We start from the raw sequence: 24779 nt of genomic DNA, 5'->3' as shown, positions 1-24779 counted from the left end.
ACGCGTTGTTCTCCCTCTGCCGCCTTGTGGCTCTGGTGATGGAATCCGATGATGTCACCTCTCACCCTGTGTCAGATCCAATTTATCCATTCTACATCCTCTACAATCTACAAACGACTCTGGCTACGGCGCACAAACGCAATCACCGCATCGCCCGTCTCCCGCGGAAGCTCGGCATGTACCCAGTGCCCAGCATCCAGCGTCTCAACCTCCAAGTGCGGGAACAACTTGCGCGCGTCGGGCAAATGCTTGTCCAGGACGTAGTCGCTCCTGCTCCCTCTGAGGAACAGTGTCGGGCCGTCCCACGTCGCCTCGGGTCGTCCATCTTTGACGTGGTACGGGAACGTCCCCAACCCCCTAGTTGCCGAGGCGAGGGTATCGATCCCGACGCGGAAACACACGTGCCCATCCTCCATCACTGCATTGGTCAGGAGGAATTGCCGCACCCCGGCATCAGCCTCATAAGGCTCCATCATCTTATCCGCCTCCTTCCTGGATGTCAAGTGCGCCGCCTCGATCTCCCGCATACCGCGGAGGTAGCTGTCGTATCTGCCGTCAGAAGAGAAGACTGGCAACTCACTGTGGCTCAATGGGTTCGTTTGTCGGTGCAATGTCGACACTGATTAGACTCTTGAGCGGCTTGTTCAGCTTGTCGTTCAAGGCTAGCGCCATGACAGTCTTTCCGCCCCTGTGGTCAGCTCCCACAAAGTTATGCTGGCGGACGTACATGCTATGCCCGAGGAGATTCACATCCTCGAGCCCGTGTGAGGTGAGGAAATGGGCCACGTCCACCGCCATGGCCGGGTACGTGTGCGGCTGGGCGTGTGGCGAGCGCCCATGGTTGCGAAGGTCCTGGGGTCAGCAGGGGGAGGGGGAGGGGGAGGGGGAGTGGGAGGGGGAGGGGGATGGGGAGGAGGAGGGGGCAGGGGGGGGACTCACCAGAGTATACACCGGCATATTCAGCTCCTTTGCAAAGCGCCTCGCCAGTCCGCGCCAATTAGCCTTGGATCCCCTGGTGTCAGTACGCCGAACACGCCGCTGCGTTGCGTTCACGACACTCACAACAGCCCATGGCAGATCACCATACATCCCCTGCCCTTTGTCTCGGGTTCGAGGACGTCGTAGCTCAGTTCGACGGGCTTGGCGGCCCAGACTGACGTCGAGCGCAAGGCGCCCGATACTGACGTCGAGCGCAGGGCCGCCCGAGCGATAGGGGATGAGTGGAGAGTGGGCCGTAGTCGGTGGAAGAGCATGCTTTCAAGATGGATGGGAGATGGGAGATGGAAGATTGAGCGGTGAGTCACTGGTGGAGGTGGTGGAGGTGGGGTGGAGGTGTGTGGCGGCACGTGATCGACTCAAATGCGAACACCATCCACTTCGACCAGCTCGAGGATTCCGAACGCCTTTCTGGTTCTCCGGTCACCCAGAAGAATATATAATTAATATTCCGCAGAGATAGTGCTAGCGAATGCATGTCTGCTCCTTGTCCTACATCAAATCCCTCTCCACTACAGACGAGCCCTACCACTGATGTCCGCCACTCCGACCTGGATACACCTCACTGCCGTCGTCACCATCTCGTCGACGATATCCTTCGCACTCTTGACAGAGTCAATCACACTGGCGACATCCCCCATCAAAAATTTGAGACCCTTTGCGCCGGTCTCTGGGTGCTTGGCCATATGGTCCTCGTGCGGGATGATGCCTTGCTCCGTAAGCAGCTTGATCTCCTCCTGGCGGTTCTCCTCCCAGTCCTTGACGTAGTCTGTGTAGCGGACACGCATGGGGCGGCCCGAGTAGATGAGGGTGCGGCGGGCGTCTCCGAACCCGGCGGTGAGGACGGACTCCTTGTGTTTGGGGGGCGCGCCGGCTTCGACGGAAGCCACGAAACGCGTGCCGACCCACACACCATCCGCACCGTACATGAGCGACGCGGCGAGGCCGCGGCCGTCGGCAATACCGCCAGCGGCAATGACCATGATAGGCTTGCCGGTCAGAGGCGAGGTCTTGCCCTTGCATGCGTCGACGCAGGCGGGGATGAGAATCGAGAAGGGGACGTCGCCGGTGTGGCCGCCGCCCTCGCCGCCCTGGGCGCAGATGATGTCGACGCCGACGGCGAGCGCCTTGGGAACGTGCTTGGGGTGGCCGACCATCTGGGGTTAGCTCCGAGCGAAGCGAGGAGCCGGGAGGGTGGGTGGTGGGTGAGTGGAATGGTCAGACCCAAGACCCAGACCCAGACTCACGTTCATGACCACAATGCCATGCTTGTGCAGCCGGTCCACAACCTCTTTGGGCGGCACGCCGACTGCGGAAACGAAGAGCTTTGCTCCCTCCTCGATAACCACCGAGATGAGGTCATCCAGCTGGCCATTCGTGTAGTCCTTGTTCGTCTTGCGAGCACTGCCGCCGAGCTGGGGCAAGAGAAGGTCGACTCCAAAGGCGCCGTTGGGGTCGGAGAGGTGTTTCTTAATCTCGTGGATCTGGCTGCGGAGGTACTTTGGTGTAGCGCGGACACCGCCAATGACACCGAGACCGCCGGCGTTGGTGACGGCGGCTGCGAGCTTGGGGCCCGCGGCAACCGACATGCCCGCGAGCATGATCGGGTGCTGGACGCCGACTGGGGTTAGCGCTGGATGGAATGGGACGCACAGAGCTCGGTCATAGGAGTGTTCAACTTGGCCATGGTGGAGTGTGGGTGGGTGAAGGTGAGTTTGCTCGTGGTGATGTATATATTGCATGGACGATTGTGGGGTGGCATGCCGGTAATTGCCTGGTCGGAATTCGGCAACCACCAAGAACCGGCGGACAAGGCCGGCAAACTGCCCACCCAGTGGGGAAAAAGGTGAGACAAACCTTGCACCACGAGGCATCGTTAGAACAATCGACACAAACCGTCATCCACAGCTAGGTACGCCCGGAGAAGCGCCGACTGCCCGGTTGCTGTCCTCACACCCTTTACCCGCAATCTCCGCGCACCCCGCGGGCTCGTGCACACCCACGTCCTTCAACGGCGTCGGCGCCACGTCGCGAACACCGAGCTCAGGTCGCGGCTTCTTGCTCGGTGTTCATGCCCACATGGCTATCAGTGAGACGCGCCCTTTGCGCACCAAGATGCTTCGGATAGCTTTGTATTCCGCTTCTATGTTCTAGATTATGTCTGGTCGAATCTAAGCCGTTCTGATCGTCGGCTCTCTATGCCTCCTGCTTCCCCTCCCCCTCCCCCTCCCTCGCTCCAGCGAACGGCACCCCCTCCCAAGTCTCCCTCACCACCTCCCAATACCTCTCCCCCTCCTTACGCGCATGTGCGACATGTGCCGTCCCCACAAACTCCTCCATCCGGACCTTGAACCCCTTCTTCTCCGCATCCTCCGCATGCTCTTCCACATCCTTGTAAGGAATAAGCGCGTCCTCTTTCGAGTAGATGTACGTCCTTCGCGCTTCGACCAGTTGCAATTCCCGCGTATTGTGCGATGCAGCCAACAGGGCTAGGGGTCCGTATTTTCTCGATTTGCTTCTTGATCGGAAATCCAAAGCCGACCGCAGGAAAGTGAGGAGCCAGAACCACGCCACGAGACCGTGTAGGAACGGACGCAGGATCCATCTCCACTTTCTCGGCGCGACCAGAGAAAAGGCCGTGTATGTGCCGCTGTAGGAGAACTGGGACGGCGTGCTATCCAGCACTAATGTGAAGGGAGGAAGGATGCTGGGGCCGAGAGATTGGCGCAGTCGCGCGAGCGAGGCCGAGCCCCCATTTGACCACACTTGGATGACGAGTTCTGGTCGGCTCTTGCTTTCGTGTAACGAGGCGGTGGTTTGGCTTTCGTGCAGCGAGGGGGTGCTTGGGGAGGGGTTGGGTTGGGACCCCGCAGCGATCTCGGGGAACAGAGAGCGCACCACGTCCGCACCGGGACTCATGTCAGGTTTCTTCCACGGTACGAGCCAGTCGCCGGGCTCTGAGCGGAGGACAAGGATGGGCGACGACGGGAACAGGCGGCGGTACGGCTCAATGTACTTGTCCATGTGGGCTGGTTGGGCGCCCATCCACGTGGCGAGGACGACGAGGCGGGGCGCGGGGGTGGCAGGCGTGGCGAGGGCGGGTGTGGACGCGGGAGAGGGGAGAGGCGGGAGAGGAGGGAGCGTCGTGGGTGGTGGCCGGGGGAGGTAATATACGCTCGGGGAGAGGCGCGTAAAGTACGAGAGGGTGGGAGGGTTGGGCGGCATCGTATCGTAAAGAGTGTGGGTGTGGCGATGAGTCTGGGACCGAGTGTTGATAAAGAGTGTTAGGTGTTGAAAGAATGGCGCGAGTTCAAGTCAGTCGAAAGTGCCCGCATAGACCGTGTCAGGCACCCAATCCTTGCAATCATAAGCGGCCGCCGAAAGCACATGTGTCAACCATCCCGCTTAGCACAAGTACACTGGCAGAGTGGATATTCATACAGTCACAATTATGCAGTGGGGTAAATCTATAGGGGAGGGAGAGTGGGGAGGGAGAGTGGGGAGGGAGAGTGGAGGGAGAGTGGTGATGGCCGCGTCCTGCAGCTGCATCTGCACGAGGAGTGTTGTCCCCTAATGCACCCGGCTCAGCACCTGCATCTGCACGAGGTCGGCGTACGCGCCACCCCTTGCGATCAGTTGGTCGTGCGTGCCGCGCTCAATCACCGCCCCATCCTGAATAAAGTAGATCATGTCGGCGTTCTGGATCGTGCTGAGGCGATGCGCAATCGCGACCGTCGTCCGCCCGCGCGCGGCGTTATCCAGTGCAGCCTGAACCACACGCTCCGACGTACTGTCTAGTGCGGCTGTAGCCTCGTCCAGCAACAAAACTTTGGGGTTGCGTACAAGGGCGCGCGCAATCGCAATGCGCTGCTTCTGCCCGCCGCTCAGTTGCGAGCCCTTGCCGCCGACAGGTGTGTCAAACCCGTCGGGCAGACTCATGATGAAGTCGTAGATGTTGGCGTCCTTGCAAGCTGAGACGACTTGCTCTTCTGTGACGGAGGAGGGGTCCACCGCACCAAGAGCAACGTTGAACCGCACACTGCCGTCGTACAGCGTCGGCTCCTGGGACACGAGGGCAATGTGAGACCGCATGTCGCGCACGTTGAGCGTGCGAAGGTCGTGCCCGTCGAGCGTGACGCTGCCAGCCTGTGGGTCGTAGAACCGCTCGATGAGCTGGATTGTTGTACTTTTCCCGCAGCCCGATGGCCCGACGAGAGCAACGTACTTGCCCGCCGGGATCTCGAGAGACAGCTTGCGCAACACACGTACACCTGGCCTGCTTGGGTAGCGGAAGTGCACATGGTGGAATGCCACGGCGCCCTGCACCGACGCCGGGTCGAGCTTGATGCCCTCGTCCGAGTCGGCGTCGACCTCAGGCACGTTGTCGAGGATCCGGAAGACGCTGCGGGCCGCCGAGTTGGCCTTGCTAGCATCCGGTACGAATTGGAAGATATCGCCAGCCTCGATCGCCGCGAAGATGACCGCGTTCAGGGAGATGAAGAAAGTCTCAGTGTCGTACTTGCCGTCAATGATCCAGATGGCGCCAATGTAAAACACGAGCCCCACGACGAGGAAGGTGATGCCCTGGCTCGCCGCGAAGAGCGCCTGCGAACCGTACGCAGTGCGTATGCTGATCGCCATTGGCTCCTCGAGCGAGCGCGCGTAGATGGCCTCGACATCGTCCTCGCGCGTGAGCGACGCAACAGTTCGGACGCTAGCCGCGGCCTCGGACGCGAGCTGCGCGCTACCGGCGTGCCACTTCTTCGTCTTCTCCTCCTTGAGCACGACAACGCGCAAGCGGATGTACCCGCTCCCGATGATGAGGGGAATGCACGCGATGCCGATGAGTGACAGCAACGGGCCGTAGCACAAACCGACGATGATGCCTCCGAACAGTGTGATCGCCGCCTGGAGGATACTGCCGAGGGTTACGCCGAATAAGCCCTGGATCTTCTGCGGTCGGTCCGAGATGTCGCTCGTCACCGTGCCCGTCGCGTGCTCCTCCTCGTCAAACCATTCGACGTCGTGTCTCGTGACCGCTGTGAAGAGGCGTGTTCGCAGCGTGCTCGCAAGCTCCCACCCGGTACGCGAAAAGGACCAGTAGTTGAAGAACATGGCGATGCCGGAGAGGAGGGCGATGATGAAGAACCACAGACCCTTGCGGTCGAGCGCAGGCCTGATTGACTCGCGCGGCAACTCAAAGTCCGCGATCGTCTTGCCGAACAGGATCGACATGGCGGGATACACCATACCGGCTGCGACGGCGCCAATGATGCCAGGGATGTACCACACCCAGTGCTTGCGGTTGACCCGGAGGAGGCGCCAGAAGAGCGGGAAGAACCCGGCCTTGTCGTACGGCGCCGAGTACGCGGTGACGTCAATGCGCCGCTGCTCGAGGGCGAGCGACGCCAGCGAGCGGTTGCCGTGCGTGTGTTGGCGATACAGCTCCGGCGAAATATGCCGCTGGAGCGGGTTCAGGTCTTCACCGTCGCTCTCCGAGTCCAACTCATCGGCAGCCTTGTCGGCCGCCTTCTGCTGCAGCTGCTGGTTCTGCACAAGCTTGTAGTAGGCGCCGTCCGTGTCTTCAAGGAGAGAGTTGTGTGTGCCCTTTTCAACGATTTTGCCGGCGCCCATGACGATAATCCTATCCGCGTCCTTGACTGTTGCGAGGCGGTGGGCAATGACGATGGTAGTGCGACCGACACTAGCCTTCTCGAGCGCATCCTGGACGACACGCTCCGAATGGCCGTCAAGCGCGCTCGTGGCCTCGTCGAGAAGCAGGATACGCGGGTCGGACACGATTGCGCGAGCAATGGCCACGCGCTGCTTCTGCCCACCGGAGAGGAGCATGCCCCGCTCGCCGACGTGCGTGTCGTACCCGTCCGGCAGCTTGGAGATGAACGAGTCGGCATTCGCGGCCTCACACGCCTTTTTGACCAGTGCGAGGCGCTCGGCGTCCGGCGCATTCTCCCACCGGCTCCCGATGAGGCCGTGTTCAACGTTGCCACGGAGGCTGGTTGCGAACAGCACCGGCTCCTGTGCGACGTAGCCCATCTGCTGTCGCAGCCACTTGAGGTTGAGCTCGCGGATGTCGATGCCGTCGAGTGTGATGCGGCCACCGACTGGATCATAGAACCGTTCCAGCAACTGAATGACCGTGCTCTTGCCGCTACCGCTCGCGCCGACGAGCGCGCACGTGTCGCCAGAGCCAAAGACAGTAGACAACCCCTTGAGCACTGGTACGTTTGGTCGAGACGGGTAGTGGAACACGAGGTTCTCAAAGGCAATGTCGCCGACGACCTTGTCGGGACGCAGGCCCCCGGGGTCCGCCGAGTCGATGGTCGGGTCGCGGTCGATCGTCTCGAACAGCTTCGTCGCGGCCGCCCGCCCTTTGCTGATGCTCTGCAGTTCGGGGGCGACCATGGCGATGGAGAATGCGCCGATGAGGATTGCCATGACGACATTGATGACCTCGCCACTGTTGGCGGCCCCCTGCTCGACCATGCGGCCTCCGTACGCGAATGCCAAAGCGTACGCAGCGTAAACAGTGAAGACTGACGTCAGCTCCAACCCAAGGACGCCTCTGCCCACTCACACATAAGGCCCAGGCCGGCAGACTGTGGTGCCGCGCCATTTACACCCGCGTCACGGCTCGCGCCAATCTCAGCATTGAATCGTTTGCCCAGGTACGGCCCGCTTGCAAACGCCTTGACGGTGCGGATGGAGCTAACGACCTCTTCGACGACGCTGCCGGCCTTGGCAATGTATCCGAGGCACTTGGTCTGTGCCTTGGTCTCATAGTATCCCACTAGAGGTCAGCCGCGCACAATGAAGAGACGCACTAATACCACCCGACAGAATGATGACGGGGAACGAGGTGGTTAGGATACCGGCGAGGCGGGGGTTGCGGGCGTAGGCGACGACGAAACCGGCAATGAATGTCGAAAAGTGCTGTACAGTGATGCCCATCTTCTCCGAGATGGATATCTGCACGAGGTGGCAGTCGGTCTGGATACGGCTCGCGATCTCGCCCGCGCCCATGTCGTCAAACCACGCGATCTGGTGTGAGCGGCGCCTTGCTTAGGGCTCACCTCCTGACGCAGCACTGCGCGCAGGTACGATTCGCGGAGACGCTTGCTTTGCGCCTCGCTCGTGTAGTTCCAGATGACCATGTATGTGTATGTGAGGATGAACATGCCCAGTCCCATCGCCATGAGGTACAGGGCGCAGTTGCCAACTTCCTTCTTGAGATTGCGCTTGGCGATTTCGAGCGCAGCCGCCGTCGCGGGCGTGAGGCCCTCCTGGGCGATCTGGCGCGCGACAGTGCCAAAGTCGGTGAAGAGCGTGACGAGCTGGCCGAACACGAGTGTCATACACGGCAATGCGGCTCCCGCACCCGCTGCGATGGCCAGGCCGAAGAATTGGAGAATGAGCTCGGTGCGCGTCGCGAAGCGGAACAGCGACACGAGGCTGACAGGCTTGATGGGTGGCGGCTTGTCATCCTCATCCTCGTCCTTGGTTGTGTCCTTGACGCTCTTGCTGAACCATCTCCTCTTCTTACCAGCCTTCTCTGGCACGGGTTCGGCCGACTGCTTCTCTGTTCCAAAGGCGATGGACGACTCGTTGGACTCGTTGGCGGGTACCGGCACCTTGTCGTCAACTTGTTGACTTGTATCTGGAGAGCGAGTTTCGTGTATGGATATGTCCATTATGAATGGAGAGAATGAGTGGCGAGAGAGAGCATGGTGTTGAGGATGGACAGTTATACGACTCCAATGACGGAAGCTGTCGGTTGACAGAATGCCAAGAGAATACACACTGCAGGAGGACCTGTTCCTCGCGTGATTGAGGTTGACTCGACCGTGAAACGGAGCTTTAACCCATTCTTGACCGGATTCAAGTTGATACATACTCCAACGACCAAGGTTAACCGGAGATGTTTCATCACTCCGTTAATCTAGTCATGATTACTCATGTACCTGGAGGGAAACCGAGTTGGTGAACGGAGTTGACTGTTTCTCTCCGCGTTGTTAAAAGGGATGGTCCATCGCCGTCGTGTTCCTGTTAATTCCTGCAGAACATAAAACGCTCAACCGATCGCGGCCGGGAGAGCGTCTCAGTGGGCTTTGGCCTAGGTGAGTTACATCGGCCCACCAGACCCTATCAAGCAGGCGCCTGCTTTCTCCTGTGTATGGGGGTTGGGTGGGGAGAGCTGCGACATTCAACTCGTTGAATCAGCACCACTGTTCTCGAGGCATGCTGTCTTGGAGAGATGTCTCAGAGACGGTTGTTCAACTGCACCCTGCACTACGCCCTGGCCTCGCTTCCGATCCCCCTGACTGGGTGTACAACTCGAATCGCAACGACAGAAATGTCTGAATGTCTACTGCTGTTCACACGACGCCCAAGTGGAAGCCATCGGGTCCGAGATCACTCTCACTCACTTCGGGTCCGAAACCACTCTCACTCACTCATGCTCAACCGGCGGTATTACATTTACACACCGCGACATGGAACAATTTCCGCTAACATAACATTCATGTAGTACTAAAGACCATTCCACAACCAAGCATAATGCCGCTATACCACAACTCTCTGCATTCTCCCAAAGCCCCTGGACGAACCGTCTAGCCCCAGAGCCAGCGCTCGAACCGGGCACCGCGCGAGTTCCCGACCACGGGGTACGTCTTCTCGTCCTCGTCAATCTCCTTCTTGCCGGCGGTAAAGTCCATCTCCTCGCCGCGGAGCCAGCGCCACTTGCCGCCGTTCTTGAGGACGGACCAAGTCTTGTGAATAAGGAAAAGGGCAATAAAGAGGCCGAGGACAAGGTATGCGAAGAGGAAGTCGGCAATGTTCCAACGTCCCTTCATGAAGACCTTGAAGCCGTTGGTGAGGAAGATGATGCCGTACGCGACAACGCAGATCCAGCTCATCAGCCTTTGGCCACGGCGCCTGTAGGGGAACGTTGAGCGGTCGATACCCTGTGCGTCGCAACCTGCGCGGAAGCGGAGGTAGAGCACGTTCTGGAGCCAGAGGTTGAGAATCCACATGCCGCCGAGAACGTTGGTGATCCAAGTGAAGACGGAGATGGCCTTGTCGCTCACAGTCATGAATGACAGGCAGGACACAATGACGACGGCGATGATAGAGTTGATGGGGACTGAGGTTAGCACTGAACAAAAGACCTGGTGAGACAAGTACTCACCGCCACGGAACGACTTGAGGAAGAGGCGGGGAGCGTGACCGTTGATCGCCGCGGCGTAGAGGTTGCGCGAGGCGGTGAAGGTGAGGCAGCAGCCGGCCGACCAGGCCGAGGTGAGAATGATTGCGTTGATAATGTGGGGGAGGACGGGGACATTGAGGCGGTCCGCACCGATAACAATGGGCGGGGTGCCCTTACCGCCGTTACCAGTGAGGTTGGGGTCGGTGTAAGGAACCTGTGAGTGTGAGCATTGAGCAATTTTTAAATCCGGTACGACTTACAAGGGTGCCGATGCAGAAGGTGCCACCGATGTAGAAGAAGAGGAGACGGAAAATGACACGGTTGAAGACGTTGGGAAGGACGCGGCGGGGGTAGCGTGCCTCACCGGCAGTCATGGCAATCATGTCGGGGCCACCGTAGGCAAAGGCAGCCTGGATGAAGACGGACCAGAATCCGAGGAAGCGACCCAAGTTGCCGGGAACGAGGTACTCGCGCATGACGCCCGGGTCCTTCCAGTAGCGGAAGCCGTAGCGGTCCCCTTGGGGGTTACCTCCGAGCATGGTGATAAATGTGAAGAACATGATGATGAAGACAAGCAGGACCTTGAAGGTCGAGAACCAGAACTCGGCCTCGCCAAAGTACCGCGATCCCCACATGTTGATCATGAGGATGGAGACGACAAAGACGGCGCACCAGACACCAGAGTTGACGTCCTCATTCCAGAACTTGATGATCGATGCAATGGCTGTTGCCTCTGCTGCGACGGTGATCGAGTTGTTCCAGAAACACAACCAGGCCATCGCAAACCCGTAACTGGGATCGACGAAGCGAGACGCAAAGACAAGAATCGAGCCGTCGACCGGAAGGTAGGAAGTCATTTCGCCCATCGCGTTGAACGTTGCGAGTACGAGGCAACCATAAATCGCGTAACCGAGGACGAGCGACAGCGGGCCGGCATTTGACAGCGATGTACCCGTTCCGACCTTATGTCAGCCATGTTCACTAACACACTCACGAAGAGACCGGTACCAATAGCACCGCCGATACCGATGAGCTGAATGTGACGAGGCTTCATGGTGCGAATTGTCGTCTTGCCTTGACCTGTGTGGCCGAGCTCATACTCGACCGCGCGGACGGGCTGGACCTCCTCGTGAATTGGTGTGCCAATGCCCTTCTCATCCTTTGCGTCGTAGGAGAAACTCATGGTGGTTGAGGAGAAAGATGGGTGTGGGGGATGGAGGAGAGATTGTAGCGGAACGTGCCGCTCTTAAGTGAATGCAATCGCGTGAGCGGGCCACCGCACAATTGATCAATCAATCACTTTGCCCTGTGATGCGGGGGATAGACTGACGACTGTCTCACATGTTGGGCGCCATGGGCCCAAATGGGTGGGCGTTGCGGTGCATCCGAAGGAGCTTGACCCGTCTCCAAACTGCTGTACGCGCCGACGGTGCCCCGCCCAAGGAAACTAGATAACCAGATCTAGGGCGTCCCTTTGTGTTGCGACATGTATGAAGATTAACAGGATGGTGGGCCACTTTGGGCATCTAAGCGGCTTGGCAGCACCAGGCGAGACCTGGGAGCCAGCACCTTGGGTGATTGCCATACCACTTGGCGCATGTACAGTATCCCACACGGTCACATGATGGACCAAACACCTGGGGCACCTTCGGGGCACCTAGGACGATGAAATCCCACTGATCCACTGACAAGCCAGGCGGAGTGCCCGCGGCATGCGTCTCATGCCGGCTCTGCCGGTCAAGGGCCATTTCATCCGCCTTTCCTGTCTAGCTTGGGCGCTCCGGAGTCGCCGCCATTCCCGGTATATCTCCCAAGGTACCCAAGGTCCAAGCCCTGGCTTCCAAGCAAACCAGGCGACAATCGCGCTTACTGCTTTGCGATATCGTATCTAACCCAGGGACAGGGCACTATCTCCTGGCTCCTGGGGCGGATTGGGGGAGGTGTTTTCCGAGAGGCATAGCGGCGACGCCGCAGCTTCATCACTTGTTGCACAGTGGTTCGTTCGGCGACGCCTGGAACGGCCAACAGACCACCCGTCCGGTATCACCGTACCGCCCCGGTTCCAACGGGACACCTAAATACGCAATGAGAATATATCCCCCCCCCCCTCCCCCCCGCGCTGAGCCCTGCCCTCGTACACACTCCCCCCAGCGCTGGGCCCTGCCCTCGTACTCTGCCCACCCCGCATTTAGTCTTGTGGCATTGTGGAGGCGCCATCGTCTAGGGACAACTACAATTGAGGGTCGGCAGTCTTTGGATACGGTGCGGCAACAAAGGTCGACATGGCAACTAAGGTCGACACGATGCACGGCCATCTCACCACCACCGCACCAGTCTCGGCTATCGACCTCACCCTGTCGAAATGCGCTCAAGGACGACTACATTCACAGTCAAGTAAGCGCTGAAAGCTCGGTCCCAGTATCGATGCATGCATGTCTTGGCGAGCTCTGTGCACCAGGAGGTGGTTGGCTGCGGGATGAATACATGTTAACCGGTCTGTCTGACGTTTACGCGATGTGCATGTCTGATGCACATGCCACATTCCGCTCTTGCTGATGTGATGGAAAGTAACCGCCCGCGATGGATGCCATCAGCGTCACGTCTCTCCACATTTCGTCATCCACATCCCAGCGCCCGACACAGGCTCACCTCCATCCCAGCGCCCGGACACAAGGCTCACCTCAGCCATCCAGCGCTCGAACACAAGGCTCACCTCAGCCATTCCAACACCCGAACAAGGCTCACCTCAGCCATTCCATTTTCCAACACCCCAACCTCCAACCCTGGTCTCGACATTAGCCCCGACCGCCACCAACCACAAATCCGTCGCGTCGGAGCACAGCTTTGGCGATCTCGGGGTAGCGGGGTAGCGGGGTCTCCGCTGGTGGGCTCAGTGGGCCTCCGGATCAGAGATCGGTTCCCTTTCCCTGGTCGTTGAGCAATTCATGGGAGGCGTGATCGGCAATTCGGAGAGGTACATCCGCTGGTATTCTATCTTGGATGCTCACGTGAGATTGCGTCCGCGGTTACTGACACGTCTCGAACCAAGAGCCACTCGTCGACCCGGCAGTCTGGATGGGCATCGCTCGATGATCCACGCAGTCTGGAACGGGCATGGCTCGATGAACCCAGCATTCTGGGACGGGCCGAGCCGCTGTCTCGACAAAGCCAAAGTCTGGCCACATACCAAACGGAACTTGGCCTGGGTCCGAAGCCAGGGCGCGCGTGTGAGGCGATAAGGTTCCAAGGTTGTCCGATGATCCGAAACCTGCGAGCCGAACGATTCGAAGATCCAAGGCGGAGGCTGATTCTCGTCTCGTCTCTACGAAACAGGGCAGCCCGTGCTCCGGCGCTGCCCAGCTGCACGCGAGAGGTCATCGCCGGGCTCGACGCTCGGAACATGCGGTGAAACATTCCACTGCCGCCGTGGAGAGGGCAAATCAAGTCTCACAAAGCCCATCCTAACGCAGAAAAAGCTGTCACGCTAGGTATCGCCCAGCGTTCGCCAGAGACTACCACAACAGCTCGTGACGCTAGGTATCGCCCAGCGTTCGCCAGAGACTACCAGAACAGCTCCTGACGTCCATCGCCTCCTACACGTACCTGACACATGCGAGACTTGCACTGGGATGAAACCTGCTCGCCTGCGTGCCATTGGTCAACCCCCACGCTGGTTAGTCACTAGGTCAGCTCAGGTAACCCGGTTCCTTCCCCGCCACATTAAGATTGTCTAACATTAAACTACATTAACGACTACCACACGGTAACGAGGTCAAACTCCTCCTGCCCAACCTGCTGGCGGTACTCGTCGCGGGTGAGGATATCAATATCCTTGATGAGGGCGGCGAGCTGATCAGCCGGAATCGGCGGCTGGGGCGGATACACGCCGCGGGTAAAGTTGACCTGGCGTCCGATATACTTGCGAATCTTCTCGCGGCGGGTGATCCAATCGTCTGCCAGCGCCGGGTCGAGATTGAGTGCGGCGGTTGGGATCGTGTCCAATCCCACCAGGGTGAATTTACACGTTGTGCCCTGGAAACACTCGGAGAGGGCGTACATGAGGTCGTTGATCATTCCGAGCCACCGGTCCTCGGGTGGAATGTTACTTGTGATGAACCCCATCCGCTTTTCCGAACTGGTGCGTGGAGACTGCCCCTCGATAGGTGTCCCCGGTGTACCTGTTGGCGAATTCGTCGCACTCATCGGTACGACTTTGCTTGGAGGCGGAGTCTGTACGCGCTCATATGGCGTGAAGATGAGAACCACCTCTCTCTGTCCGAGGAAATATGCACTGAAACTCGCCTCGCGGAGGCGTGGATGCCGAGGATCAAAGGACGTGTTGAGGACCGTTCGCGTCGCCCCTTGAGGACGGGGGAGGAGACTCATGATCGGCCGCGTGCGCCAGTAGTTGTCGGGCTCGTCCGAGTTCCACGCCGTCAGGTCGATGAAGCGGACCATTGTTTGCGCCTTGATTCGCCCAGGTAAGGTTGGGCGCGGTTCGGGACCGCCGCTCATCTCTGGCCCGCGACGGAGGACACGTACACTCCCAAGCGCATCGGCGAGGTATTGATACGCGACGTGCGTGTTGGGGATACCCCCATTACACTCGTCGTCGACGATGGTCGCATGCGAGACAGCCTGCACGACGTGTGGGTTCGATGCGTCCGCATATCTGTCCGCACCGTTCTCGTCCACTGGCGAGACCATGATCGTGTCGCGCGAGTACGACTTGCGGACTCTGATGTGGTTGAAGCCCGGCATTGTTTCGTGGACAGTGGACGGGGACAAGTGACGTATGTGGCCCTGGCGTGGGAATGGTGAGGCGGGCAGCTGGGTCGTGAGTGCTGCAGTCGACAGTCGACGCGTGTTAAATAGTCAATAGTCTAAAGTGTAGTGGGCAACGTCAAGATTTTGGGCTGGTGACCGAGTCACGGCTTTGCGACGTCTTTGAGATATGATATGGATGCAAAGCTGTGGAGCAGCTGCCGCGATGCCGATTGTCCGTGGTTCCGTGGTGGCGGGTCGATCGGAACAACTCCTGACAACTCTCCTGGCCGAGACCTAAAAGTAGCTCCCCGCCAGGCACGCCTCTTCTCCTCCCTAAGTCGTGCGCGGCCGGCAAGCCGCGTTAGGCGAGGCGCGCGATGCCTACTGTTGGACAAGATGCATGTATCATGTGGGAGTGCTGGGGTGCTGGGGGCGCTGGGGTTGCTATCTACAGCAGTGGCCAGATGTCATGTGGTGAGCAGCCGAGTGTCGGATTCGGTGACTGTCGGCCTGGTAATGTTCGCGGACAAACTATGACGTAGTGGGCTCGGTCCTCAATAACCGTGCACAACACCGTCACAACACGTGCAATATCGGAATATCCCCCCTCAGCATCAGCATGCATGCAAGTAAGCGGCCCGACTCGGACACTTTGTGCCCCATGCAGCACTGGTCACTGACACCCGGCACCGATCCGGGTTTGAGATGAGATATCGCTTTGAGATTGAGATACGACAAGTTTGAGATATCTCTGGGCCCTTTGAGATCGGCGGACCGGCACCAATTTTATCTCCTCAAACCTGTCCCTACCTCGGGCGACACGGCCATATCCTCGCCATCATCCTCGTCCGAGATGTCAGGCGGCTCGTGGAGGACATGCGCTTCCTGTGTGTCACGCAGGCGCATGTACTTGTCTCAGCCCCACCTTTTCTGGATCTGCAACTCACCATGTCGAGAAAGTCTGCACTGCTCGCGTCATCGCTCCCCATCCCCTGAAGCACAAAGTACAGCACCTTCATGCGCAGGCTGTCGCCGTTGGCCGTCAAACTATCGGTCGGCATGGAGCGTAGTATGGTCATCACGAGCGCACTGGGTGCGTGTCCCGCTGTATCCTCGCCTAGCGCCTCGGCGTATGCCTGGATGGCTTGGCGCACCGTCGCCTGCGAGATGAGGATGTTGACGCGACAGATCGCAAACGCCGGCTGGTCCCCCGGTGCATCGGCACGCAACTCGAGTTCCGGCGGGAGGTCTGCGAGGATGCCATCCAGAGCGGCCGTGTAGGCAGAGCTCGGTACGTAGAGTGGCAGGCTGAGGAGGTCGGCGATTTCCGAGTTGGGCGGGTTGTTCCGCCGCGACCGTAGGGCGCTCAGCACCACGCCGAGGAGATGGAAGATGCGCGAGACAAAGTGGAAGCCCGCGAGTGCGCTCGTCTTGGCGGGCTGCGCGAACGCGCCTGCCCGCGTCAGATACTCGTCATCGAGAGCGCGCGGGTACGGCACGCTCATGTCCCAGTCCCATATGAGAAGGGGTGTGTCGTCCATGACGCAGATTGTGCGGTCCGAGCCGTCTGAGTCAGCCTATCCTGTCAAGACGCACAGAGGAGCCAGAATACGCGACGGCGGAGCTCGGCCTCGATCGCGTCCTCGCAGTTGGTGTTGAGGAGGTCCTGTGCCAGCCTGATTGCCTGTACAAGCACAACATTCGCAATGTTCTTCTTGAACAGGCTCGAGAGGTAAATGTGCTGGCAGCTGGGTGTTAGCGACGGCTGGTCATCAACTCACTAGAGCGTCGCAATGTCCACCGAGGACATGTCTGCAAATGCCCGGCTCTGCAGGGCCCGCGACGCAGAGAAGCATTGCTGGTGATACCGCACGAGTTCGGGCACAAGCGCAAAGTCGAGGCACGACCGTGGCAACTGTACAATCGAGTACGCCAGGAGCGCAAAGACGAACGCGCGCCAGTGCCTATTGCGCTCGTCTTCGCGCGCGACGAGCTGCTGCACAAAACTTGGCCAGTGGACGCACGGCATGAGCGGGCTAGGTCAGCGTGTTCACGGGCAACGTACTAGAGGTAGTCGTGGTAGGCATGTAGGATCCGCATGGCGGTGGACCAGGGGAGGACGTCCTCGATATGTGACCGTGCATGCTTGGAGGTGTGAGATGCTGTGAACAACGGGGGCTGAATGAGCTGGTTCGGATACTTGAGCTCACGATATGCACGGGATTGCTGGGTTGAGGAATACTGGCCCCGGCGCCACTAGCGAATGGCCGTGACGGGCCGTCTGAGAAATGGGCGGGAGGGAACGAGAGGTGAGCATCGTACGTCGATCGCTGAGATCCGACATCCCAGCGCGGCGGCGAAGTATGGCTGGCGTGGCTCGAACTCGTCGGCTGTGAGGGTGAGTGCGACAAACTCGAGCCTCTATCTGGATGTTTAGACTGCGCGTGCGTCGGTGACGGGAGGAGGGCACGGTGTGGGTGTGGGTGTGCCGGTGCGGATGCCGGTGCCGGTGGGGGTGCCCTTGCCTCAACCTCGGCAATGGCCTGGCGCGAGTACCTGTGGTCAGTGCCTACGAGGTCATGTCACTCACCTGCTTACTGGCCCGGGCCGACGCCGATCCTGCGGGTCTTGACACTCGCGGTCCAGCACGATACACGAGCTACACCTCTCGGCCCCATCCTCCTTGACACACTTGACTTTGCGGAGGCGGCAGAGGCGGCAGGATGGGCGCTTAGGGGAAGGCGCAGGGCTACTGTCGCGGGGCATCGCTGTGGGGCGGCTCGGGCCTTCGGAAAGGGCAGATGATCAAACGAGCGTATTGGAAGCCGAGGCTCTTGTTAGGTTTGGCCGTGCACTCTTCCGCCCATGCTCATCTCGGCGTTGCAGCGAGAGAATGAAGGATGATGGATGATGTTCCGACGTTGAGTTTAGATTGTAATCAGATTCGATTGGTTGACCTTGCCGAGAACAGGAATCAATTACCCCTTGGAGCAACTTTGGTACTACTTCGGTGATTCTTCGGGGTCGGAATCCTCACAATGTCGGCGCATCACCGACAATCTCATCCTGGAAACATTGTTTGCATACATCCATGTCTCACAACGGTCTTGTTGATTACGGTTTGCGAGCGGGGAGGCGCCGATATCTGAGCCCCACCTGCCCCACAGTGGAGCGATCAGTGGAAAGTCCAGAAGGATAAAACGTCTCTGGGTCCCCATCCTCATCCCCATCGAGCATCCAGATCATCACAACGATGTCTTACAGCGACGACAAGATCAACCTCGACACAGAGGCAGGCAAGTCCTTTGCCCACAACGTCCACCTCGAACACATGGACAACCTCAAGAAGACGGACGGATGGGATCAACTCCGCGCCGACGCTATTGAGGGTGAGGAGGCCGAGCAGGCCCTCACCCTCCGCGAGAGCTTCAAGCTCTACCCGACCGCCATCTTCTGGTCGTTTGCCATGTCCCTGGTCATTATCATGGAAGGTTACGACACGGCACTCCTCGGTAACATTCTCGCCCTCGAGACATACCGCCAGAAATTTGGCGTCTTCACCGAGGGTGTTGGATGGCAGCTCACCCCGGCATGGCAGACGGCAGTGGGACAGGCCCCCACTATCGGTAACGTCATTGGCATCTTTATCGCATCCTGGTTCCAGGACAAGTACGGTTACCGCAAGACGATCATGATCAATCTGGTCCTAATGTCGGCCTTCATCTTCGTCGTCTTCTTCTCGCCCTCCATCGAGGTTCTGTTCGTCGGCGAGCTCCTCTGCGGTATCCCCTGGGGCGCCTTTTCCTCTGTAAGCTCCTCCGCCTTTACTACAACTAACATTAGTCTGCCGTTTCGTACGCCTCGGAAATCGCTCCCGTCTCTCTCCGCGGCTACCTCACGACCTACATCAACCTCTGCTGGGTCATCGGCCAGTTCATCTCGGCCGGTGTCCTCGTCGGCGTCCAGACCCGCACGGACATGTGGTCGTACAAGATCCCCTGGGCCATCCAGTGGGTCTGGCCCGTCCCCCTCTTCATCCTCGCTTGGTTGGCTCCCGAGAGTCCTTGGTTCTTTGTCCGCCAGGGCCGCCTTCCCGAGGCCGAGGCCGCCGTCTCCCGCCTCCAGGGCAAGCACGACAAGGTCACCCCCGCCAACACTGTTGCCATGATGGTCCGTACGAACCAGTTTGAGATCGACACTGAGTGAGTAACCCCGCCACCCCAAAGCTAACCACAGAACCGGCTCATCTTACATCGACTGCCTCCGTGGCGTCGACCGCCGCCGCACCGAGATCGCCTGTATCGCCTGGGCCGCCCAGATCCTCTCGGGTTCCTCCTTCGCCAACATGCCCACCTACTACTTCCAGCAGGCTGGTCTCTCCGAGGCCAACTCGTTCAAGCTTGGCCTCGGCACAATGGCCCTCGCCTTTGTCGGTACCTGTGCCTCCTGGATCACCATGACCAAGTTTGGCCGCCGCACAGTCTACCTCGGCGGTCTCTCGACCCTCTTCGTCCTCCTGATGGTGATTGGTGGTCTGGCCATTCCCGCCGTCGAAAAGCCCGCCGCCCGCTGGGTCCAAGCCGCATTCGTCATGATGTGGGTCTTCGTGTACGACTTCACCGTCGGCCCCATGGCATACTGCATCGTCGGCGAGGTCAGTAGCACGCGCCTGCGCGGCAAGACTGTCGGCCTCGCCCGTATCGTGTACAACATCACCAGTGTCGTCGCGGGTATCCTGTGCACGTACCAGGTCAACCCGACTGCGTGGAACTGGCGCGGCCTCGCCGGTTTCTTCTGGGGCGGCTCGTGCTTCCTCGTCCTCGTCTGGGCATACTTCCGCCTTCCCGAGTGCAAGGGCCGCACGTACCGCCAACTTGACGTGAGTACTGAGAGTCTTGAAGCCTTGGAGACTATACTGACGGACAGATCCTCTTCGAGCGCCGCATCTCTGCTCGCAAGTTCAAGGAGACGGTCGTCAACGAGACCGACGACGAGTAAACCAGCGTGGGACCGTAACCTCGCACACTCGTTTAGAACGCTGGAAAGTGTCTGCCGGAACTTATTAGGCGGCATAGGATCATAGATACTCAGCAATATCACATTACATTATAGGACTTTAGGTTACTGGTTTGAGTGAGCAGTGAGCAGGTGACACCAGGCTACTCCAAGCCAACACTAAAGCGTTTCTAACTCCCGAACGGCAATCAAGCAACCATGCGGCATGTGTCGGCCTCAGGGCCAGAGCAACCTCGCTGCGTGCCAAGCGTGACACAGCTATCAAATCACCGATCGACTGACCCTCCGCCGCGCCGCATACAAATCTTCTACGCCCCGTTCCAACCCACTCACAGAGCGACAAAACGCCACAGCCAAAACGTAGACATCGCTGCCAGCCTCGTGTGGGGCTCGAACCCACGACCGAATGATCAACCGGAATCCAAAGATCCGCATTAAGAGTCATTTAATCTACCGACTGATATAACGAGGCGTTGCTGACATTTTGTGCATTTCCTGGACGCTTTTGAGTGGCCACAGAAGGTAAAAACCAACCGGAACGCGGACGCGCTGGAGGAGCAGCTGGAGAGGTTAAGATGGCCAGCTCGTCCGGAAACCGATTCACCAAGTCTGATTAACGGAACGCAATCGACGGTGTGCCGGCATCCTGTCTCCGGATTCCTCCCTCCTCGTCAACAGCGCCTTGGCATGTAGAGATTGTGCTCCGGTCCGTTGCCGCGGACATCCCGTCAAAGGTCCGAAAAAGCAATACCGGAACCAAAAAAGGTATTGGAGGTACAATCCTATTAGCATATCAATCCATTTTGATCGTATCGAACCCCAGTTGTCACCTGCCAGCCCACCATCTCCCACATCGCTCCCTCATCATCAATGGCACAACAACAAGACGACTACCAGCTCCAACGGTCACGAAATGGCTGTCTCACGTGCCGGTCCCGACGCGTCAAATGCGACGAAGTGCGACCAGTATGCACTCGCTGCAAGACTGGTGACAGGGATGTGAGTAGGGTTCGCGCGTCGATACGAGCCTCGTAACGGGCGCGATAAGATGTCAGTCAATTGCAATTTGTTGACGCCAGTGTGAGTGGGGACCAGAGAAGCCACCAAATCCACGCAAGCGCCGCCGCCCTGTACATGTACCCGTGTCTCGGCAGCAGACTGCCAGTGGATCAGATGCGTCGCCTCAAGTCAGCGTCGCTACTCCCACCACCGCCAAGGGGACGGTTACACTCCCACCGTCCCCTAGCGTCGGCCCAGTCGACACGGGCATCGAGTGGATTTCGCACACGACGCGCAAGAAACTCATGATGGACCCGTGCGTTGATTGTTGTGCGCGCTGACCGCAGAACAATGCTCGAGACATTCTTCCATAAGAGGTGAGCAATACCATGTCAAAGTGGATTAACCCCAGTGACGAGGTGCTCACGTTTCGTCATTACATCCAGACGGCTGAAGAACTCATCGCTTTCAACCCTCCCAAGAACCCGTTTAACCCCTGGGTCTCGATCCATGCACCCCTCGCCCTCCGCAATGCCCCTGGGTAAGCTGGTTTTGTTCATGTGAGCTCTGAGCTGACACCAGCGTCTCGCCCTCGGCTGATGCGCTTAGGATAGCCCTGCTGGCCGTCGGTGCCGTGCGTCTCCGCTACGCAGATGACCCGAGCAACCAGCGCGCAGCGCAGCGCGTTGCAGGAGACGCGCGGCGCAAAGTCCTGAAACTGCTCGACCCGATCCTACGCCAACCCGAAAAGTACATGAACGAGATCGAGGGCACGCTCGCCGCCATGCTCTCGTGCATTGTCGCCTGCACCCTCGCCGCCGACAACTCATGGGAGGAGACGCTCGTCACGGCCGTGCGCCTCATCGACCGCCTCGGCGGCGCACAAAAGGTCGTCTCCCTCTCCCTCAAGGACCAATACTCGGTCACGCGCTTTGTGCTTGAACAACTGGCCGTCCGCGACGTCGTGGCGTGCATGACACTTGGTCGACGACCAAGCATCATCCGCCAACCATTCGAGCCGTGGTTCTTCGAGATCGAGCGCTGGTCCCACCGCGAGGTTGAGTGGGAGAGTGTCGAGCGGCTATTCGGTGAGTCCCCCCAAGAGGTCAAGAGGTAGCTAATCCCAGGGGTCACCCGCGGCATGGTCGATGTCATGGCACGCGCGTGCAGTTTGATCGGGACAGCACGCGAGACGCAAGCGCTGCAGAGTGTTGGGGGACTGCGAGCCCCACCCCCTCAACTACAGGACGCGGCCAATGGCATCCTCGGCGAACTCCAGGTCCTAGACCAGGGCTTCAACTACAGCCCGTACCACACGCGTGCACAATACGGCAACCACTGCTACCGACACGCAATGCAGATCGCCCTCATGCGCGACGTGCTCGACTTTGACGCAGACAACGAGCGCGTCGTGTCGTCCGCAACGGCGATCCTCGAGTTGGTCCGTGAGCTCGACTTTGAGGAGGGCCCGACGCTGAACTGGTAAGTACCTGCCGAGTCAAGGGGAGGTGTGAGGGAACCGACTCCATCTAACTTTTGCTACCCACGCCAATGCTGACGCCAGGCTCCTCTGGCCGCTCATGCTCGCCGGCTTCCACCTGGGACACGAAGGCCGCGAGCCCCTCATCCGGCTGCTCGAGCACCCCGGCCCGCAGAAGTGTTTCGACACGCGCGCCTGCATCCGCCTCATCCAGGAGTTCTGGGACCGGCAAGACCGCGGCGTGCCAGTCTCGCACTGGGAGATGCTTCGGACTGATGCGCACCGGTGCCTGTTTGCCGGGTAAGCGGCGAGTTGTTACAACAGCCATGACAAGGCCCAACTGTAGAAGACTGTTGTACCATTATGACTACGTAATGATAGACATGAAGCGAAACAGTGCCGAGGCGGACGCGAGTGCATCCGGCACCACAGGCTCACCGTCGACAAGGACTCCCACGTCGACAAGGACTCCCACGTCGACAAGGACTCCCACGTCGACTTGCACCCAGACGCGCTGCCAGCCGGCCAACGTGTTCTAGCGCGGTTACGAGGCAGCTTTCAACGCCGCAAGGTTGAATGAACAAATGTGGGGTTCAGGATGGAGACATAGCATTCCGCATTGCTAAGACATTCCTCAAGTCGTGCCGCAGTGACTCGTCACTCTTATGTCACCCCACAACCGCCCCCCTCCATCTCACATTTACTCATTCATGTGAAGAGTATATAACCTCCCATTCCTCGTCTCCATCGTCGCCACCCTTACCATCCTCGGCCCAGCTTCAAACCTATTCTCGAGCCCTCGAGCCTCGAGCCTCTCAAACTCAATACCTTCCCCTCACCGCCCAACCTTCCCCTCACTCCCATGCAGCACCCACCCCCGACCTCTCGCGCATGGACCATCACGGGCCGTGGCCTTCCGCCATCCGTGCTGGACCTGATTGAGCGCCCCACCCCCACCCTCCCACCTCACCCCCTCCCAAGCGACGTCCCCCAACCTGAGGAATGGATCCTAATCCGCATCGCTTACGCCTCTCTTAACCCTGGCGCAATCTTCCAAATGACGCTCATCCCCCAACGCTTCCGCAAGGCCCCCTTCAACGTCCCCGAGATGGACCTGAGCGGAACGGTGGTGGACGTGTGGCACCCCGATCCCACCGGCCCACTTAAGAACGAGACCGAGGGCGAGACCCCCTTTGGTCCCGGCGCACCACAGCGCTTCAACAAAGGCGACGGTGTGTGCGCCATGCTCCCAGCATCGCACCTCCTCCCAACAGGAACCGGCGCACTGGCCGAATACGCCGCCATTCCAGCCCGGTATGCCGTTCCCAAACCTGCAAACGTATCTTTTGCCGATTCTGCCGCCCTCCTCGCCGCCCTCACTGCCCATCGGATGGTGGTTGAGAGCGGCGCCAAGGCCGGCGACTCGGTCCTCGTCATTGCCGCCAGCGGCGGTATCGGAACCATGGCGGTGCAGATGCTCCGCCACGTCGTCGGGCACTTGGGCCGCGTTGTGGGTGTGTGTAGCGGCAAGAATTCTGATATGGTTAAGAGTCTTGGTGCTGACGAGGTAAGCTTTTTATTATAAAGTGACTAAATCGAGATTGTCGATTATACGCTGCACAAGTCGCTCCCGCGCTTCTTGGCGCGCACGTACGAGAAAACACCGTTCAACGCGGTCCTCGACACCCTCGGCTTCCAGGACGTGTACAAGGCCTCCCCCGCCTTCCTTGTCGAGGGCGGAATCTACGAGAGTGTCGGTATCAAGCCGCCGACATTCTGGTTCCCGGATTTTGTGCGCGCTGTATGGACGATGAAACTCAACGAGTGGTGGCCGATGTCGCCGTGGCTCGGCGGCGTAGGACGCAAATGGGGCGCCTGCAACATGATGAGCCCCAGCCTGGCGGAACGTGAGGCAGTCGTAGGGCTCATGGAACGCGGGGTGATTCGCGTTGTGCGCGATAGCGTCTGGGAGTTTGAGCAGGCCCGCGAGGCGTACGATAAACTCGCGGGCCGGCATGCAGCAGGCAAGGTGCTTGTGCGCGTCGACCCCAACGTCAGCGAGGATGCGTGTTAGTGGGGTTTTAGTATTGGGATGCGTGTTAATAGCAATCCAGTCAGTCCAGCCTATCGAGGCCATGTGATGTACATCTGGCTTGAAGCCGAAGTCGAAGCGGGCCCGATTGCCTGTGCCCAGGGGACCAAGGTGTGGGTGGAGCAGGCGGTACTTGCCGCGCATGTTCTGCACGATAGAGAACGCTTCAGCGTCGAAAACTCGGAGGGGGAAGCCGCGACAGTTCT

The 24779-nt window shown here is 59.3% G+C and overlaps 8 protein-coding genes across 8 annotated transcripts; 3 read left to right on the top strand and 5 right to left on the bottom strand.

The window, feature by feature from the left end:
* Positions 1 to 107: 107 nt before the first annotated feature.
* Positions 108 to 4221, bottom strand: CcaverHIS019_0511430 (uncharacterized protein; the record flags this gene model as incomplete). The annotated part of the gene is made up of 8 exons (XM_060602381.1): positions 108 to 549; positions 581 to 688; positions 728 to 852; positions 940 to 1012; positions 1063 to 1153; positions 1526 to 2153; positions 2244 to 2617; positions 3297 to 4221. 8 exons carry the CDS (start codon positions 4219 to 4221, stop codon positions 108 to 110), a joined length of 2766 nt encoding a protein of 921 aa, XP_060458780.1.
* A 345-nt stretch (positions 4222 to 4566) lies between these two features.
* Positions 4567 to 8705, bottom strand: CcaverHIS019_0511420 (uncharacterized protein; the record flags this gene model as incomplete). Its single annotated transcript, XM_060602380.1, has 4 exons — positions 4567 to 7550; positions 7592 to 7804; positions 7839 to 8055; positions 8088 to 8705. The coding sequence occupies 4 exons, from the start codon at positions 8703 to 8705 to the stop codon at positions 4567 to 4569; spliced, it is 4032 nt and encodes a 1343-aa protein (XP_060458779.1).
* A 918-nt stretch (positions 8706 to 9623) lies between these two features.
* Positions 9624 to 11402, bottom strand: CcaverHIS019_0511410 (uncharacterized protein; the record flags this gene model as incomplete). Its single annotated transcript, XM_060602379.1, has 4 exons — positions 9624 to 10156; positions 10202 to 10433; positions 10480 to 11181; positions 11214 to 11402. 4 exons carry the CDS (start codon positions 11400 to 11402, stop codon positions 9624 to 9626), a joined length of 1656 nt encoding a protein of 551 aa, XP_060458778.1.
* Positions 11403 to 13972: 2570 nt separating this feature from the next.
* On the bottom strand, positions 13973 to 14980 carry CcaverHIS019_0511400 (uncharacterized protein; the record flags this gene model as incomplete). Its single annotated transcript, XM_060602377.1, has 1 exon — positions 13973 to 14980. One exon carries the CDS (start codon positions 14978 to 14980, stop codon positions 13973 to 13975), a length of 1008 nt encoding a protein of 335 aa, XP_060458777.1.
* A 792-nt stretch (positions 14981 to 15772) lies between these two features.
* Positions 15773 to 17086, bottom strand: CcaverHIS019_0511390 (uncharacterized protein; the record flags this gene model as incomplete). The annotated part of the gene is made up of 5 exons (XM_060602376.1): positions 15773 to 15871; positions 15934 to 16553; positions 16583 to 16734; positions 16768 to 17022; positions 17052 to 17086. 5 exons carry the CDS (start codon positions 17084 to 17086, stop codon positions 15773 to 15775), a joined length of 1161 nt encoding a protein of 386 aa, XP_060458776.1.
* A 1153-nt stretch (positions 17087 to 18239) lies between these two features.
* On the top strand, positions 18240 to 19984 carry CcaverHIS019_0511380 (uncharacterized protein; the record flags this gene model as incomplete). Its single annotated transcript, XM_060602375.1, has 4 exons — positions 18240 to 18794; positions 18830 to 19188; positions 19223 to 19865; positions 19913 to 19984. The coding sequence occupies 4 exons, from the start codon at positions 18240 to 18242 to the stop codon at positions 19982 to 19984; spliced, it is 1629 nt and encodes a 542-aa protein (XP_060458775.1).
* Positions 19985 to 20872: 888 nt separating this feature from the next.
* On the top strand, positions 20873 to 22785 carry CcaverHIS019_0511370 (uncharacterized protein; the record flags this gene model as incomplete). Its single annotated transcript, XM_060602374.1, has 7 exons — positions 20873 to 21001; positions 21082 to 21317; positions 21349 to 21378; positions 21414 to 21542; positions 21584 to 22089; positions 22129 to 22483; positions 22566 to 22785. 7 exons carry the CDS (start codon positions 20873 to 20875, stop codon positions 22783 to 22785), a joined length of 1605 nt encoding a protein of 534 aa, XP_060458774.1.
* A 558-nt stretch (positions 22786 to 23343) lies between these two features.
* Positions 23344 to 24555, top strand: CcaverHIS019_0511360 (uncharacterized protein; the record flags this gene model as incomplete). The annotated part of the gene is made up of 2 exons (XM_060602373.1): positions 23344 to 24048; positions 24082 to 24555. 2 exons carry the CDS (start codon positions 23344 to 23346, stop codon positions 24553 to 24555), a joined length of 1179 nt encoding a protein of 392 aa, XP_060458773.1.
* Between the last annotated feature and the right edge of the window lie 224 nt (positions 24556 to 24779).

The sequence above is a fragment of the Cutaneotrichosporon cavernicola genome, assembly GCF_030864355.1.
Source record: "Cutaneotrichosporon cavernicola HIS019 DNA, chromosome: 5".
Classification (NCBI taxonomy): Eukaryota; Fungi; Basidiomycota; class Tremellomycetes; order Trichosporonales; family Trichosporonaceae; genus Cutaneotrichosporon; species Cutaneotrichosporon cavernicola.
The sequence above is the reverse complement of the archived record's forward strand: the minus strand, read 5'-3'. Positions and strand labels throughout refer to the sequence as shown.